Source organism: Nanorana parkeri, unplaced genomic scaffold, assembly GCF_000935625.1.
Source record: "Nanorana parkeri isolate BGI_ZX_2015 unplaced genomic scaffold, ASM93562v1 scaffold353, whole genome shotgun sequence".
In the NCBI taxonomy this organism is placed as follows: Eukaryota; Metazoa; Chordata; class Amphibia; order Anura; family Dicroglossidae; genus Nanorana; species Nanorana parkeri.
Window position 1 is genome coordinate 1,245,272 of NW_017306621.1, and position 12,591 is coordinate 1,257,862.

At 41.8% G+C, this 12,591-nt stretch overlaps 1 protein-coding gene across 1 annotated transcript in view; it reads right to left on the minus strand.

Annotated features, from left to right (window-relative positions):
• The window catches only part of LOC108788828 (protein FRA10AC1), a 45,205-nt gene that overhangs the window by 4,744 nt on the left and 27,870 nt on the right, over window positions 1-12,591 (minus strand). Inside the window, exons 9-11 of the mRNA XM_018558687.1 lie at window positions 9,354-9,467; window positions 4,032-4,074; window positions 3,207-3,313 (exon numbers count right to left, since the gene is read on the minus strand). Coding sequence (XP_018414189.1) covers window positions 3,207-3,313; window positions 4,032-4,074; window positions 9,354-9,467 — 264 coding nt within the window. The remainder of the gene's footprint in view (window positions 1-3,206; window positions 3,314-4,031; window positions 4,075-9,353; window positions 9,468-12,591) is intronic.

Genomic DNA, 12,591 nt, shown 5'->3' on the forward strand with positions numbered 1-12,591 from the left:
GCTACGGATACACATAGAATGCGGTTTTAAAATGAGGAAGTGCTAAAATCAAATAGAACAATGAGCACTTTGTTCCTTTTCTTTTGCTATGGTGAGTAGATAATACAAAGTTCAATATGTAATAACTTCCACTGTCAATGACTACTTTGACATATGTCAGTGTCCACCCCTACCAATGAAATAATATATATATGAAGTGAAGAACTATTTACCACGTATGATTGTTGGTTTTGGATGCACTGTTTAGAAGGAGGAATAATCTTTCATAAAGTAGTGGGCTTGCAGCAAGTAATAAAGCCTGTCCAAAATATTCTGCTTCTTGGACATCTGGACACCATAAAAAAACGATAGCCGCAAAGCATTTGAATCCAATGGTGTGCTGCAGTGTGCAGGCAGCTTTACAGACTCGTTTTGGGTTTAGAAACTTCTAAAACAGATTTTTTTCCCCAGTTATAACAATAATAATAATAAGGCTGCAAGGGATACACCAGGGTCATGGGTTCTTGCTGTCACAGAGCCGAGAGATGAAAAGCTCCCCTGGAAATATGAGGAGCCACAATAGGACGAGTGTGGCCTGCAGCTACAACCTGCACTACATGTGTAGAAGTAAACACACAGCTCCACAGGATCCAAAGTTTCGGCTTAGCAATTATGCCAATATCACAGGATCACATGACTGAAGATCTGCACTGCTCTGATAATCAAAGCTTTCGGGAGACACTGCAGCTCACGTAGGAGGAATTTAGCAAACTAAAAATGGGAGAGAGTTCATTAACTTGTCAAGGACGCCACCCAGACCACATTTTCTTGTTTTTTATACATGAGGAGAAAAGAAAAATTGAAGAGTATAACATAAATGCTATACACATTTTATATTGCATTGCATGTAAATAGGCATCATAGTGTATGTGCATTAATGCAGTGTATTGGACTGCACAAGTGTGAAGGGGCCCTAAATGGAAATTAGCAAAAGTTAAATGCCTCTGATCCAGAACTTGTTTCAATAACACAGATGACAAGGGAGGCTCACCTAACCCTTTGAACACGACCTTTAAAAATGAAGGCGGTTCTAAAGCGGAGATGCATTAAGCAATCCCGGGTTGCTGAATCTTGGATGCCCTGAGACACATGTCCACATGAGCCCTCATACCACAGCTATGGAACAGTTTTATTTTTTATCAACTTGGGTAAGAAAAAAAAAAATAGACATAAAAGTGTTTGTTCAGAAGTGAGGATATATACAGGTGAAACTCGAATAATTAGAATATCGTGCAAAAGTAATTGCAGTAAGTGCTGCAAAATGGGCCCAAACCAAGTACTGAGTACATATGCATGCTTGTACTTTTCAGAGGTCCGATATTGTTCTATGTACAATCCTTGTTTTATTGATTGCATGTAATAATCTACTTTTTTGAGGTTGTGGATTTGGGGTTCTTGGGGTTTTCATGAGCTGTAAGCCATAATCATCACAATTATGACAAATCACGGCTTGAATTATCTTGCTTTGCATGTAATGAGTCTATCTCATATATTAGTTTCACCTTTTAAGTTGCATTAGTGAAATAAATGAACTTTGCACAATATTCTAATTATTCGAGTTTCACCTGTAGAAATCTCAGGTCAGCAGGGTAAACTAACACTACACATACACTGACACATCTTCACAGGAAAACCTCACAACTTGACTGTACAGCCTCCATGCAATATGATTGAACAACCTACCAAGAACTACAGTACAAGGACCTCCATTATCACAGACAAGTTACATGGCTAGGTTATGGCCACGTTTACTTTTCTGACCATGTCTCATGTTACACATACTCAGTAACATCCAACATGTTAAATGATGCAACCATGTCCCCGTTAATAAATGTCCGAACTTTGGTATAGATACGGCCAGGAGGAAGAGTCTGAAGGAGCCAGAAGCTGATCGTGGTTGCAATTCTTTACAGGATTCCATGCAAAAAAATGATAAAATGCAAATTTTTTTCTTTTATGAAAATGTGTGCATGTGATCATAAGATATAGCTTTTTAATAATGTATGTTAAAAGATTACCATATAGCCACATACACCTTTATAAAAATACTTTGGGGCCCAAGCAAAGTACTGATTTAAAAAAAAACAAAAAACTATTTATCAAAAAAATATATAAATCTAATTTTCACAATCCCTTTTGGCATTAAATCCCATGAAGGGTTTATGGGATAGTATCAATTATAGCATTACAGCATAGGCAGGCATGTGCCATTCAAAAGCAGTTCATAAGTTAGAGACCAACTCACCAATCAACAAGTTCTGCAATAATAATCACTTAAAGTAGTATTAAACTCGCAAACTTTTTTCAATAATGAATCCAGATCCAACAAATGTACATTACCAAGCAAAGTATTTATTTATACTTAGTGGTGTCAATATAGCAGTAAGGCCCCTTTCACATGGCCGCTCTGATCGGGTCCGCCTGTCAGTTTTTCAGGCGGACCCGATCAGATGCCCAATGCAAGTCTATGGGCAGCCGGGTTTAAATGGACGAAACACCAAATGGAACAGTGTTCTGTTTTGACGGGTCGGATCGTGCCGGATCGGGGGTAATCTGATGTACACGGACACATGTCCATTTACATCAGATTCCCCATAGACTGGCATGAGGTCCGGTAAATGCAGTTTTTTTCCTTCATTGCAAGATGGGGGGGAAAAAACTGTGCGGACACAGATGTCCCATCGGTGGCATCCGCTCCGCACTGCTCTGATTAGGAGGGGATCCATGCACAGATCCTCTCCTGATCAGCCCGTGTGAAAGAGGCCTTAGGCTGCTCCATGGCTGAAACTTTTTCTACCAAGTGAGGGTCCTCGGGTGAAAACTGGAGATGAAGAAGGAAAGGTGAACCAAAAAGACCAATCAATGAGGTGGTCAGGTACAGAGGACCTTCTTTATTTATAACTTAAAAACTGACGTGTTTCAGGGGAAACATCTACCTTCTTCAGAGCTTAGACATGCAGGAGAATGACTAAGTTGGCTGAGGAAAGTTTGACTGGTTTGTGATCCATGTATTGATGAATATAGATTTTGTGCACTGTCTCGGAACCTAAGAAGCTCCTCCAATCTAGAACCCACCACCAAACTGGCATTGTGTCATTTAACAGCTAAAAAGGAAATGACTTCTAAACTAAGACTAGCTAGGTTTGATCATTTCACATTAGTTTTACCTTTTCTTTTCTTTTGAGAGCGGGACTGTTTAGACTTCTTTTTAGAAGGTTCTCCAGTGTCTTCTGAAGCCTTCTTTTTCTTATCCTTTGGCTGGACCTCTAGCCTCCTGTGAAGCAAGTAATGGTATACGGATGACACAAAGGTTTTTATACAGAAATGATCCTGACATTAAAGTATAACCTGTAGCAGGGAGAGCAATGCAAAGTCAGAATGTTGCTGGAGTTGAAGCAAGAAGGTAACAGGCCACCCTAGAGAAAATTCAAGGCTCATCCAAATATCTGGAAAAGGTTAAAAGAGAACTATTGTGTAAGTCTAGCAGCAAAAGGGTTAAAGCCCATAAATCAGCTAAAAAGACATAGCTGGTGCATCAAAACAGAAATGTCTTACAATTTGTTTTCTTTTTAAAGTAGTCACAGCCTGAGTAGAAAAGCCTGTCCCCTGCCAGCATGCTGCAGAGTGGTGTCCTTGCTCTCTGCGTTAAAGCAGTGAATTCCCTGCACAGGACCAACATGCCCCCTGCTGAATCACAACCAGAATGACAGCTGGGCAACTATCCTTTTCAGAAGAACAGGTTTCCCTCATGACTGGTTTACTTTATGTATGGTAACCAACAGCAACCAATCAACATCTATCTTGCACCAGTATGATCTGAGGAGTAATCATTCTGATTGGTTGCTATGGCCTTTTTAAGAACTCATTACTTAATAAAATCCTTGTTGTTTAAACACTACATAGGACTCACTGTGGCATACAATTGAAATGCTGATACAGAATGATGCCTGCTTGCATTTAACTTAATTGATAGGTTATACGTAAAAACTTACTTGCGATGGAAATTCAGTTTGTAGGAGCATTCCGGACACAACCCTATAAGAAGAGTATTTATATGTATCAGTCATAACTTGATGAAAAAAGTCATCTTGCTGTGGTGACAATTCACTTTCTGTGTCTGCTACCAATTTTTCTTAGTAGTGAGGCAGATACATGGCGACATGCGAGAGTGTTCCTAAAGAACATGGTTTATTGTGACATCTTTTCCCACCTTCAAGCATTAACTTCCTTTGTGACTTTTGGCGTTTGGTCCCTTGACATCTCAGAGCTGCGATGAAAGTGCTGAAACACTTCCCTCTGCCAGATGCTATAATCATAGATCTGAACAGGAAACAGGAAGCAACTGTATATAATACCCACCAGCTGTCACTTACTGGATGTCCTGCTCTCACTGGTGTCTGAACGATGATTTATTTTCATGTAGGGCCACCAACCCAACATCTCCTATTAGCACTGGCCAAGGAGGTAAATGCCCCATTTGTCTCTGAGCTCAGTCTTCCTACACCAGGGGTGCCCATTAGGTAGATCATGATCTACCAGTAGCTCACAAAGCTGATGCTGGTAGATCACGATTGTAAGTCGGCTTACTATCCCGAGAACCCTCCTACGTCTGTTTAGCCCCTCCCCGTCTGCTGCGTCTGACACATGAAGGCAGAGGCAGACAGCATGAGAGCAGCGACTTTAGGATGAAGGGCTGAGCATGAAAGGAGGAGAAGTAGGAGCTCTAGCCTCCCGGTGTTCTGTAATATTGCAGAGTAGCGACTTTAGAGAGAGCAAGGAGACACAGCCAGGAGAGAGAGAGACAGCCGGGAGAGAGAGAGACAGCCGGGAGAGAGAGAGACAGCCGGGAGAGAGAGAGAGAGACAGCCGGGAGAGAGAGAGAGAGAGCGCGAGGGGGAAAGAGAGAGAGAGAGCGAGAGAGCGAGGGGAGAGAGAGAGAGAGAGCGAGGAGAGAGAGAGAGAGAGTGCCAGGAGAGAGAGAGAGAGCGCCAGGAGAGACAGCCAGGAGAGAGAGAGAGAGAGAAGTTTTTTTTCCGTTGGTAGATCTCATGTAGCTCCTCATTTTAAAAGTAGATCTTAACACAAAAATTGTGGGCTCCCCTGTCCTACACATTAGGGATGTCAGAAATGAAAAAAGATTTGGGTGTCGTAGTAGACAACAGACTGAATAACAGCTTGCAATGCCAGGTTGCGGCAAACAAAAGCTAGCAGAGTACCGTCTTGTATTAAAAAGCCAATGTAATCTAGAGACAATGTGATAATTTTGCACTTTATAGATCGCTGGTTCGGCCTCATCTTGAATACGCGGTACAGTATTGGTCACCAGTCCACAGAAAGGATGTCCTGGAGCTGAAGAGAGTCCAGAGAAGGGCAACGAAACTCATTAAGGGGATGGAGGACCAAAGCTATGAGGCAAGGTTGCTAAATTTGAACTGGAAGTGAGGAGATTAAGAGGGGACATGATTTCAATGTACAAAATGTTTGGCGGTGATGGCAACATCAGCAATAAACTGTTTACAGTAAACTCCCTAACAAGGACTAGAGGTCCCCACCTAAAACTGGTGGAGAAAAGATTTAACCACAAAGGGCGTAGGGGCTTCTTCTCTGCCACAAGCAGTGGTATCAGCAGAGAGTATTGAATCATTCAAAAACCAATGAGATACCTTCCTCAGAGGTACAGGTACTCTTAAAAACCTAGGACCACACAGGGACTCCTATACACACACCACACACTTACACAAAGGTTGAACTCGATGGATCTGTGTCTTTATTCAACCTCAAATACTATCATGGTTATTCACAAAAGGGTGGAGAGTTTGGAGAAGGCAGGAGAAGTGAACAATCTAGGACAACATCGCTAATTTGGAAAAAGTCTCCAATGTAGCTCACTTTCTTTTGTGAATAACCTTGTGAGTAACTATGTACACTGAGGACCTCTGCTCACCCAATCCCAACCAACAGTTAATCTTGAGAATTTAGTGGTATTTTACAAACAATAATACGAATGCATGAAAACTAAAACTGAAACACGGTAAAGTCTCAAACACAGTGAAGCACATTAATATGCTAGAGCGCTAAACTACAACTAATGGGTCTCAATGAACGTAATACTTGTTAAATAACTCATGAAGAAAGCATTACAGGCACTTAGATAAGAGAAAATTGCACTTAGCAATAAATTCAGGTTCTTTATAGTTCTAAAATAAATTGTTAATGTCTTTATTATAGTAAATTACCCTTCGTGTTTCCACATATTTCAACCCAGGGAGGGCTATGTGGTAGGAATCTAAAGTCACGAGGAGGCCTGCTGTGTACACACACCATAGAAGAGTGGACAGAAGGTGCTAAATGTATAGTAGAGTATTTATGAAACCAACAGGGGGTTGGAGTGTCTGGGCTACCCGTAACAGCCAATCAGACACTTCTTGTCATTTTTGGTCAAGCTGGACACGCAAATATACTGGATTAGCTGCAGTCTACTTCAGCATTAGCGTCTACTTTAGCATTACGTTATTTTTTATACTTATTATGCATTAACAGATGTTACCGTGAACCTTTCCTAGAAGATAAACTGGGGCTGTCATTGTAGACCGCCATCAGATAATGCCATTTGTCTGGCTGTTAGGATGACCTCTTGGGTTTATTATTTTAAGTCACTGCCCCAGGAACAACTATGCTGATCAATAAGTTCAAAGAGAAGTCAAAGGTCCATATTACTGTACTGGTACCGGGTTAATGTCCTGGAGTTCTTAAAGGATAATTCCACCTTTAAACCGTGTTCTACTCATATTTAGGGTGTAACATGGAACATGGTCCCATGCTGCAGCCCTTCAACCTGCACCTCTCACCACCACTTACCTGAATTTGTTTTAATTGGCACGGCCGTGTGTAGCTTCATTCATACAGTTGCATCATTCATTCACAGATCTATGAATTATAACTGTCCTGCCTCTTCTTCACAATCCTTCAATCTGCTTTGGACTTCCGTACCCCGACCACCACATTTTTTTTTTTCAAAGTGGCCCCTGAATTCTAGAACCACCTGAATGTGAATAGCGGTCAATTACAAACTGCTAGGCAAAAATCTCAGGAGAGGCTTTGAGCATAATAATGTTTTTTTTTTGCCAATATAGGGAACCTGTCTTAAATGCCAACTATAGTGCATGTAGCATTTTTTGCAAATCGCACTGGACCGGAACTCAGGCACTAATGTGCCACGCGTTCGGGTGCCGGCGATCGTACCGCAGGTGGGTGGCGTGGCTACAGTGTCAATGAGTTCAATGCACCGCCCACGCCTCCTCCCACCCCAAAACAAAGTGAGGCGGCTGGGTTGCGTTCCAGAGGCCAAACGCACTCTTGATGGTGTGACAGGGCCCTCAAGGCTGGGTGCGTTTGAGGGTACTGAGGCAAGGTGCTTTGATGTTTGCACAAAGTTATATACAGTGCCCTGCTGGCCCCTCCTACCAGCCATGATCTAGCAACATTGTATAGAGAGGCACAGAGACCCAATGATGATGTTGGTCTACAATAAGGTACGTAATAAAAAAATGTAATAAATGTTGATGAATGGTAGCAGGGTGAAACCAGGAAAGGCAAAATATAAGCAGATCAAACTTCGGCTTTAAATGTTTTCAATGCAGAAGAATAAAATATAATGGTTTGGGGGGGGGGCTCTAAATGTAAACCTACATTCTAACGCCTGTAGGGCAGCAGGATAGGCATCCAACAGATTTTGGAAGAACGCCCACCTACATTTGACAAGAAAGCATGCAAGGAACAGCAGGGGAACACATGCCCCCAAGACACTCTTGTTTTTACAGGTGAAGTCCAATTTAGTTGAAGCAGATGGCTTCTCTATTGCTACACCGTATACATTCTATGCAGCTATGAGCTCAGTGTAGACAAGTCAGCAGTCACGCAGTTCATTCCAATTACAAAGAACAGAAAGAAAATAAGTATCATCTTTGTCATGTTTATCATATAACTGCTGAGTCTTAACACAACACTCAAGTACGTCCCCTTCTGAGTCCATGTAAGAGCTTAATTTTGACAAGTGGCCCCTACGAAGGCTGAATGATGTTCTTGATTCAATTATAAACATGATTTACCTGATTTATTAAACTCTCCTAAAGGAAAATTCCGCTTTGTTTAAAAAAAAAGCACTCAGCATTGACGAGCCACCTCCTGCCTACACGCATATAATCTAGCAATGACATTCCTCTGGGTAGGTTCCTAATGGTGACAACAGTGGACAATCCCAGCATAATGTGTGTTGAAATGGCCATGTGTAAACTTCAACAGAAGCCCATGTGACAGGGTGACAATGCAGGAACACAGCTCAGAGACAGGGACAGAGTGTTGTCACCTCAATTATTTTGATAAAAGCTGCTGATTTAAACATTTAAAGAAGAACTCCAGGAATAAAAAAAATAAAAAAATGCACCCTTACAGTGGGGCTACACCTGCACTGCAAGGGTCAACTGCTTGTTTTGTCTTGGGGCCTCAAATAAAACACATATTGTATACCCACCAGATCCTCAATCTCACCGGGCTGCTAGACTTGACTCTGCATTTCACTTCTTCCTTGAGATCCGGCGGCTGCACGTGTTTCTGCCCATGCGGTGCAGGGCGTTTGCGACGCGTTCCAGTATTTTTTTTTTTAGGGGGAAATGTCATTGTGCAAATTAATCTCTTCCTGCTCCAAGTCATAGCTTCTGTTGCGTTCCAGTGCGGTACGTTTGTGACGCGTTCTGGTGCGGTCCAGTGCAGCAAAAATTTGACATGCAGCATTTTTTTTCCTGCACTGGAACGGACTGGACTGTCACAAATCACATAAAAATGCATTTGAATGCATTTTTGGTGCGGAAGAAAAATTTAACGTACTGCATCTGATCTGGACATGGTGTGAATGGGCCCTAAGGACCACTGATGTCATCATGTCTAATGCAGCTCCATTAACTTGCATTAGATGCGAGGACGAGGAGGAACATTTCACAACTGGAGAGGAGGAGGAGAGCACTGACCACTGTGGGACAGAGGATCAGATATGTAAATCTGCTTTGTTTGAGCTCCTAGACAAAATGAGCACTGAACCATTGCAGTGCAGGGGTAACCCCACTGCAAGGGTAATTATTTTTAAATTCCCATGAGTCTTCTTTAAAAAAAAATTAAAAATGACCTTTTGAAATGCTCATTTACATGTTATATATGTTTATATGAGATTTTAGTAATTGGGTTTACATGTATTGTAAGAAAACTCTGAAGTGTTAGCTCCACATGACTAGATCTGGCAAAGACTGAATGGGGCAACTTACTCAGTTTTACAAGAGCGTTCCTCTTCTCTCCGTGTTCTAGATAACCGAAATTCACCTCCCAGCTTTTCAGGCCTTCCTTCTCATCACAGCGTTTGTTCCCACAGGAAAACTGACCTTAGGAAAGAAGAAAATAAAAAGAGTTCAACAGTGTTAGCAGAATGCGGAATTTAAAAGTGTATCTAAACACTTAGAAGGAAAATTTAATATAATGCAGCTGATCAGTCCTTAGATGAGGTGCCGGCAAATCGTTTTCTTTTTTATCAGGTATATTCTCTTTTTATCATTACCTGGTGACCCTGTCAATTTCCTGTCTTCCTGACACTTCCTGTCCTAGGGTGACAATGCTCATGTTCTGAATCTCTCCAAGCTTCTTCAGAAATGAATCTTCTCATCTATTGTCCACCTTCAGGATCAGAACTTCACACCACATCGCCTCTAGGACAGCAACCAGCTCGGCACAACAACCTCGTAGTTGAGACCACATCACAGCTTACCTAACGGTGAGTTAAAAAGTCGCATTCGTTTCTGTTTATTTGAGAAGTGTCACCACCTCGGTCCTCTACGCCACTGCTCCAGAGGATGAATAAGCCCCCGTCGTTCAACAATACTACAACACCACGATTTCCACAGTGTTCCCGTGTTGAAGCGTGTGCTCACCCTCCCACATGCGAGTTCAATATCGTATACTCCTTGTCCTATTCCACCTGAGTGGCGCTTCGGTCTCCTTTTTGTTTTTTTAGCACACACATCGGACACCCTGGTCCGCACTTACCAGGAGCTACACACCAGCAAACGACACCCGAATCCCCCCCAAAGAGCGCTCTAAACATTGGACTTCTTTTCATAACTTTTATATGACAATGCTCACTCACTGCACTGCATCTATAAGGCCCTGTTCACACTAAGGCGGCATAGGTTTTGTGCTTTTGTACCTGTGGGTTCAGCGTGCGATCTTGTGCACGTTTGACACATTTTTACACGAGCAAATGAAGACGCGCGTTTCAACTAGCAGCTCAAGAAACATTGCGGTCAATGCAGGAACACATGTACAAACGCGCACGAAAATGTGCAACATGCTTCTGCTGCGCTTTTCCTGGTGTTTCCATTAAAGTCTATCGGGGAAAAACGAGTTTGAAACTGTCGAAAAAAAAATCTCATGTACTTTTTTTTCTGTTTGGCGTTTTGCTGCTCAGGTGTGAACAGAGGCCATTGAAAATCTTGGGATTTCTTGTGTTGGGCGTTTTAAAGCGCTTTTTCTACTGCTCAACAATGACTAGGTGTTTTGGTTTGGTTCGTACAACAACACATAGAACTTGTATAATGGCATCGTTGATTTGGCACATGGAAAAAAATGATGCATTTCCCTGTGAATCTTCCCCCCCTAATGTAATTAATAACAGTCAGCAGAGGCAGAGCACAGAAAGTTACAAGCTCCGTGGATTTCTGGCAGGATGATCAGGTATTTGTTGGCAATTACTGAACACAATTCACAAAAATACTTTTAAAGGTATATTTAACAGACCAAAAGTATGTTGTTGTTTTACATAGTATGAGGGCTTCCATATACTTCTTTGTAAGCAGCTCACTTGTCTTGTTGCCAATACGAGAATCATCGTTTACTATGCAATCACCAAGAATTCAAACCTAGTAACGGAAATAATCAAACAACAGACAAGAGCAACATGGAGGTTTTCATGACATGCTCTAATACCCAACATGAGGGCAATGCAGGCATGACACATATGAGCACTCTGTAAGCGTCACTACCAGGTATTTGTCAGCTGCTAGATCCACGTCCTACTTTAAGAGGAGAAATCTCAGCGTTTTCTGGAAGATTAACCTTGAAAGTGCTCCGGCTTAAGCAGCTAACAGGTAGCTTCTGCAAGAACCCCCAGTGAGCTTTACGTCTGCAGCATATGCCAGCCTGTAGCACCATATGATCACACACGGCATGAGTCACATGACTGTCTACGACACCATACAGTACAGATTTCAGAAAGCCGTTTAGTTTTAGGAAGGTGGTGAAGTTCATCCATGATACAACCTATGACGCAGCCTGGGCAATACTGAGCCAAATGAGCCCACAGGATCCTGTAACATAATACCAGACCATAGTACATGGGAGGTCCTAGCACAGTGTGAAGAAATTACCTCTTCACTGACACCACTGATATCGTCACACATCTGATCCCATTAGCTACAACAGCCCTATGTGCGTAGGGGTCTAATCAGCTGAGTGTCAGTCTGGAACTTCCATTAATAGAAAGCGGGGGGGCTCATTCATAGAAGCAAACCTGTGATACCAATAGTAACCAATAATATTCCAGTTGTCATTCTACATAATATTGGATATAGTGCGATCCCTATGTTTTATGGGAGAGCTGCAGTCAATTATAGCAGCTGAATGCAAGTTTCTTTATTTCAGGGCCCGTTTACACAGTCCCGTTTTAGCGGGTGAGCAATTGTGCTGTGGCAGCTCCCGAAGCGTGTGTTCTATTGCACACTGCCAGAAAAAAAAATGTCTTAACTATATGTAGAGTGTACAATGTTTACACTCCATTCAGGTCCCCGCGGTGGCATGCAGTGCGCTGCGATAAAATGCAATATGTTCGCATTTAATTGCAGCCCATTGCCAATACACATAGAAAACAATTGCTTTGTATGTGTCCTTACGGTGACCTGCGTTGGTCCCTCTTGGATCTGAATATTCCACAGAATGATCTTTAATGGTTCACATTCTTCACTTGAGGTCTAAAGCTGGCTTTACACTGTTAGAATTTAATGTGAACATTTGTTTGGGATTGGCGATTGCGTTTTGAAATTTGAAATAGCCAATAGCAGGCTGGCTATTTCTCTCCATTGCCGGCAGCAAGGTGTAAACAAAGAATTTTGTTAGCAACTATATACATTTAATTGCTAACTACATTTTTACCACCAAGCAACCGACATTTGTTTAATCCACCAGAAAAAAAATAAAAAATTATGTCCTCGATTGTTTTTTTTGCCGGAGACCTTGAATACCGGATATTGGGGAGTTTACTGTAAATAGACTTGTTGTCTATAACCAAAACTGGTTTTATTGTATGCCTGCGGCAGTGACATTAGACATAATAATGTTCCATAAATTAGTAAAATGATCCTCATTGTGTGTTATAGCCAGTATGTTGTTTAGAAACCACAGCAGAGGTATATTATCTGCTATAGGTATAATACGGGATATAACTTTATTTATATATAT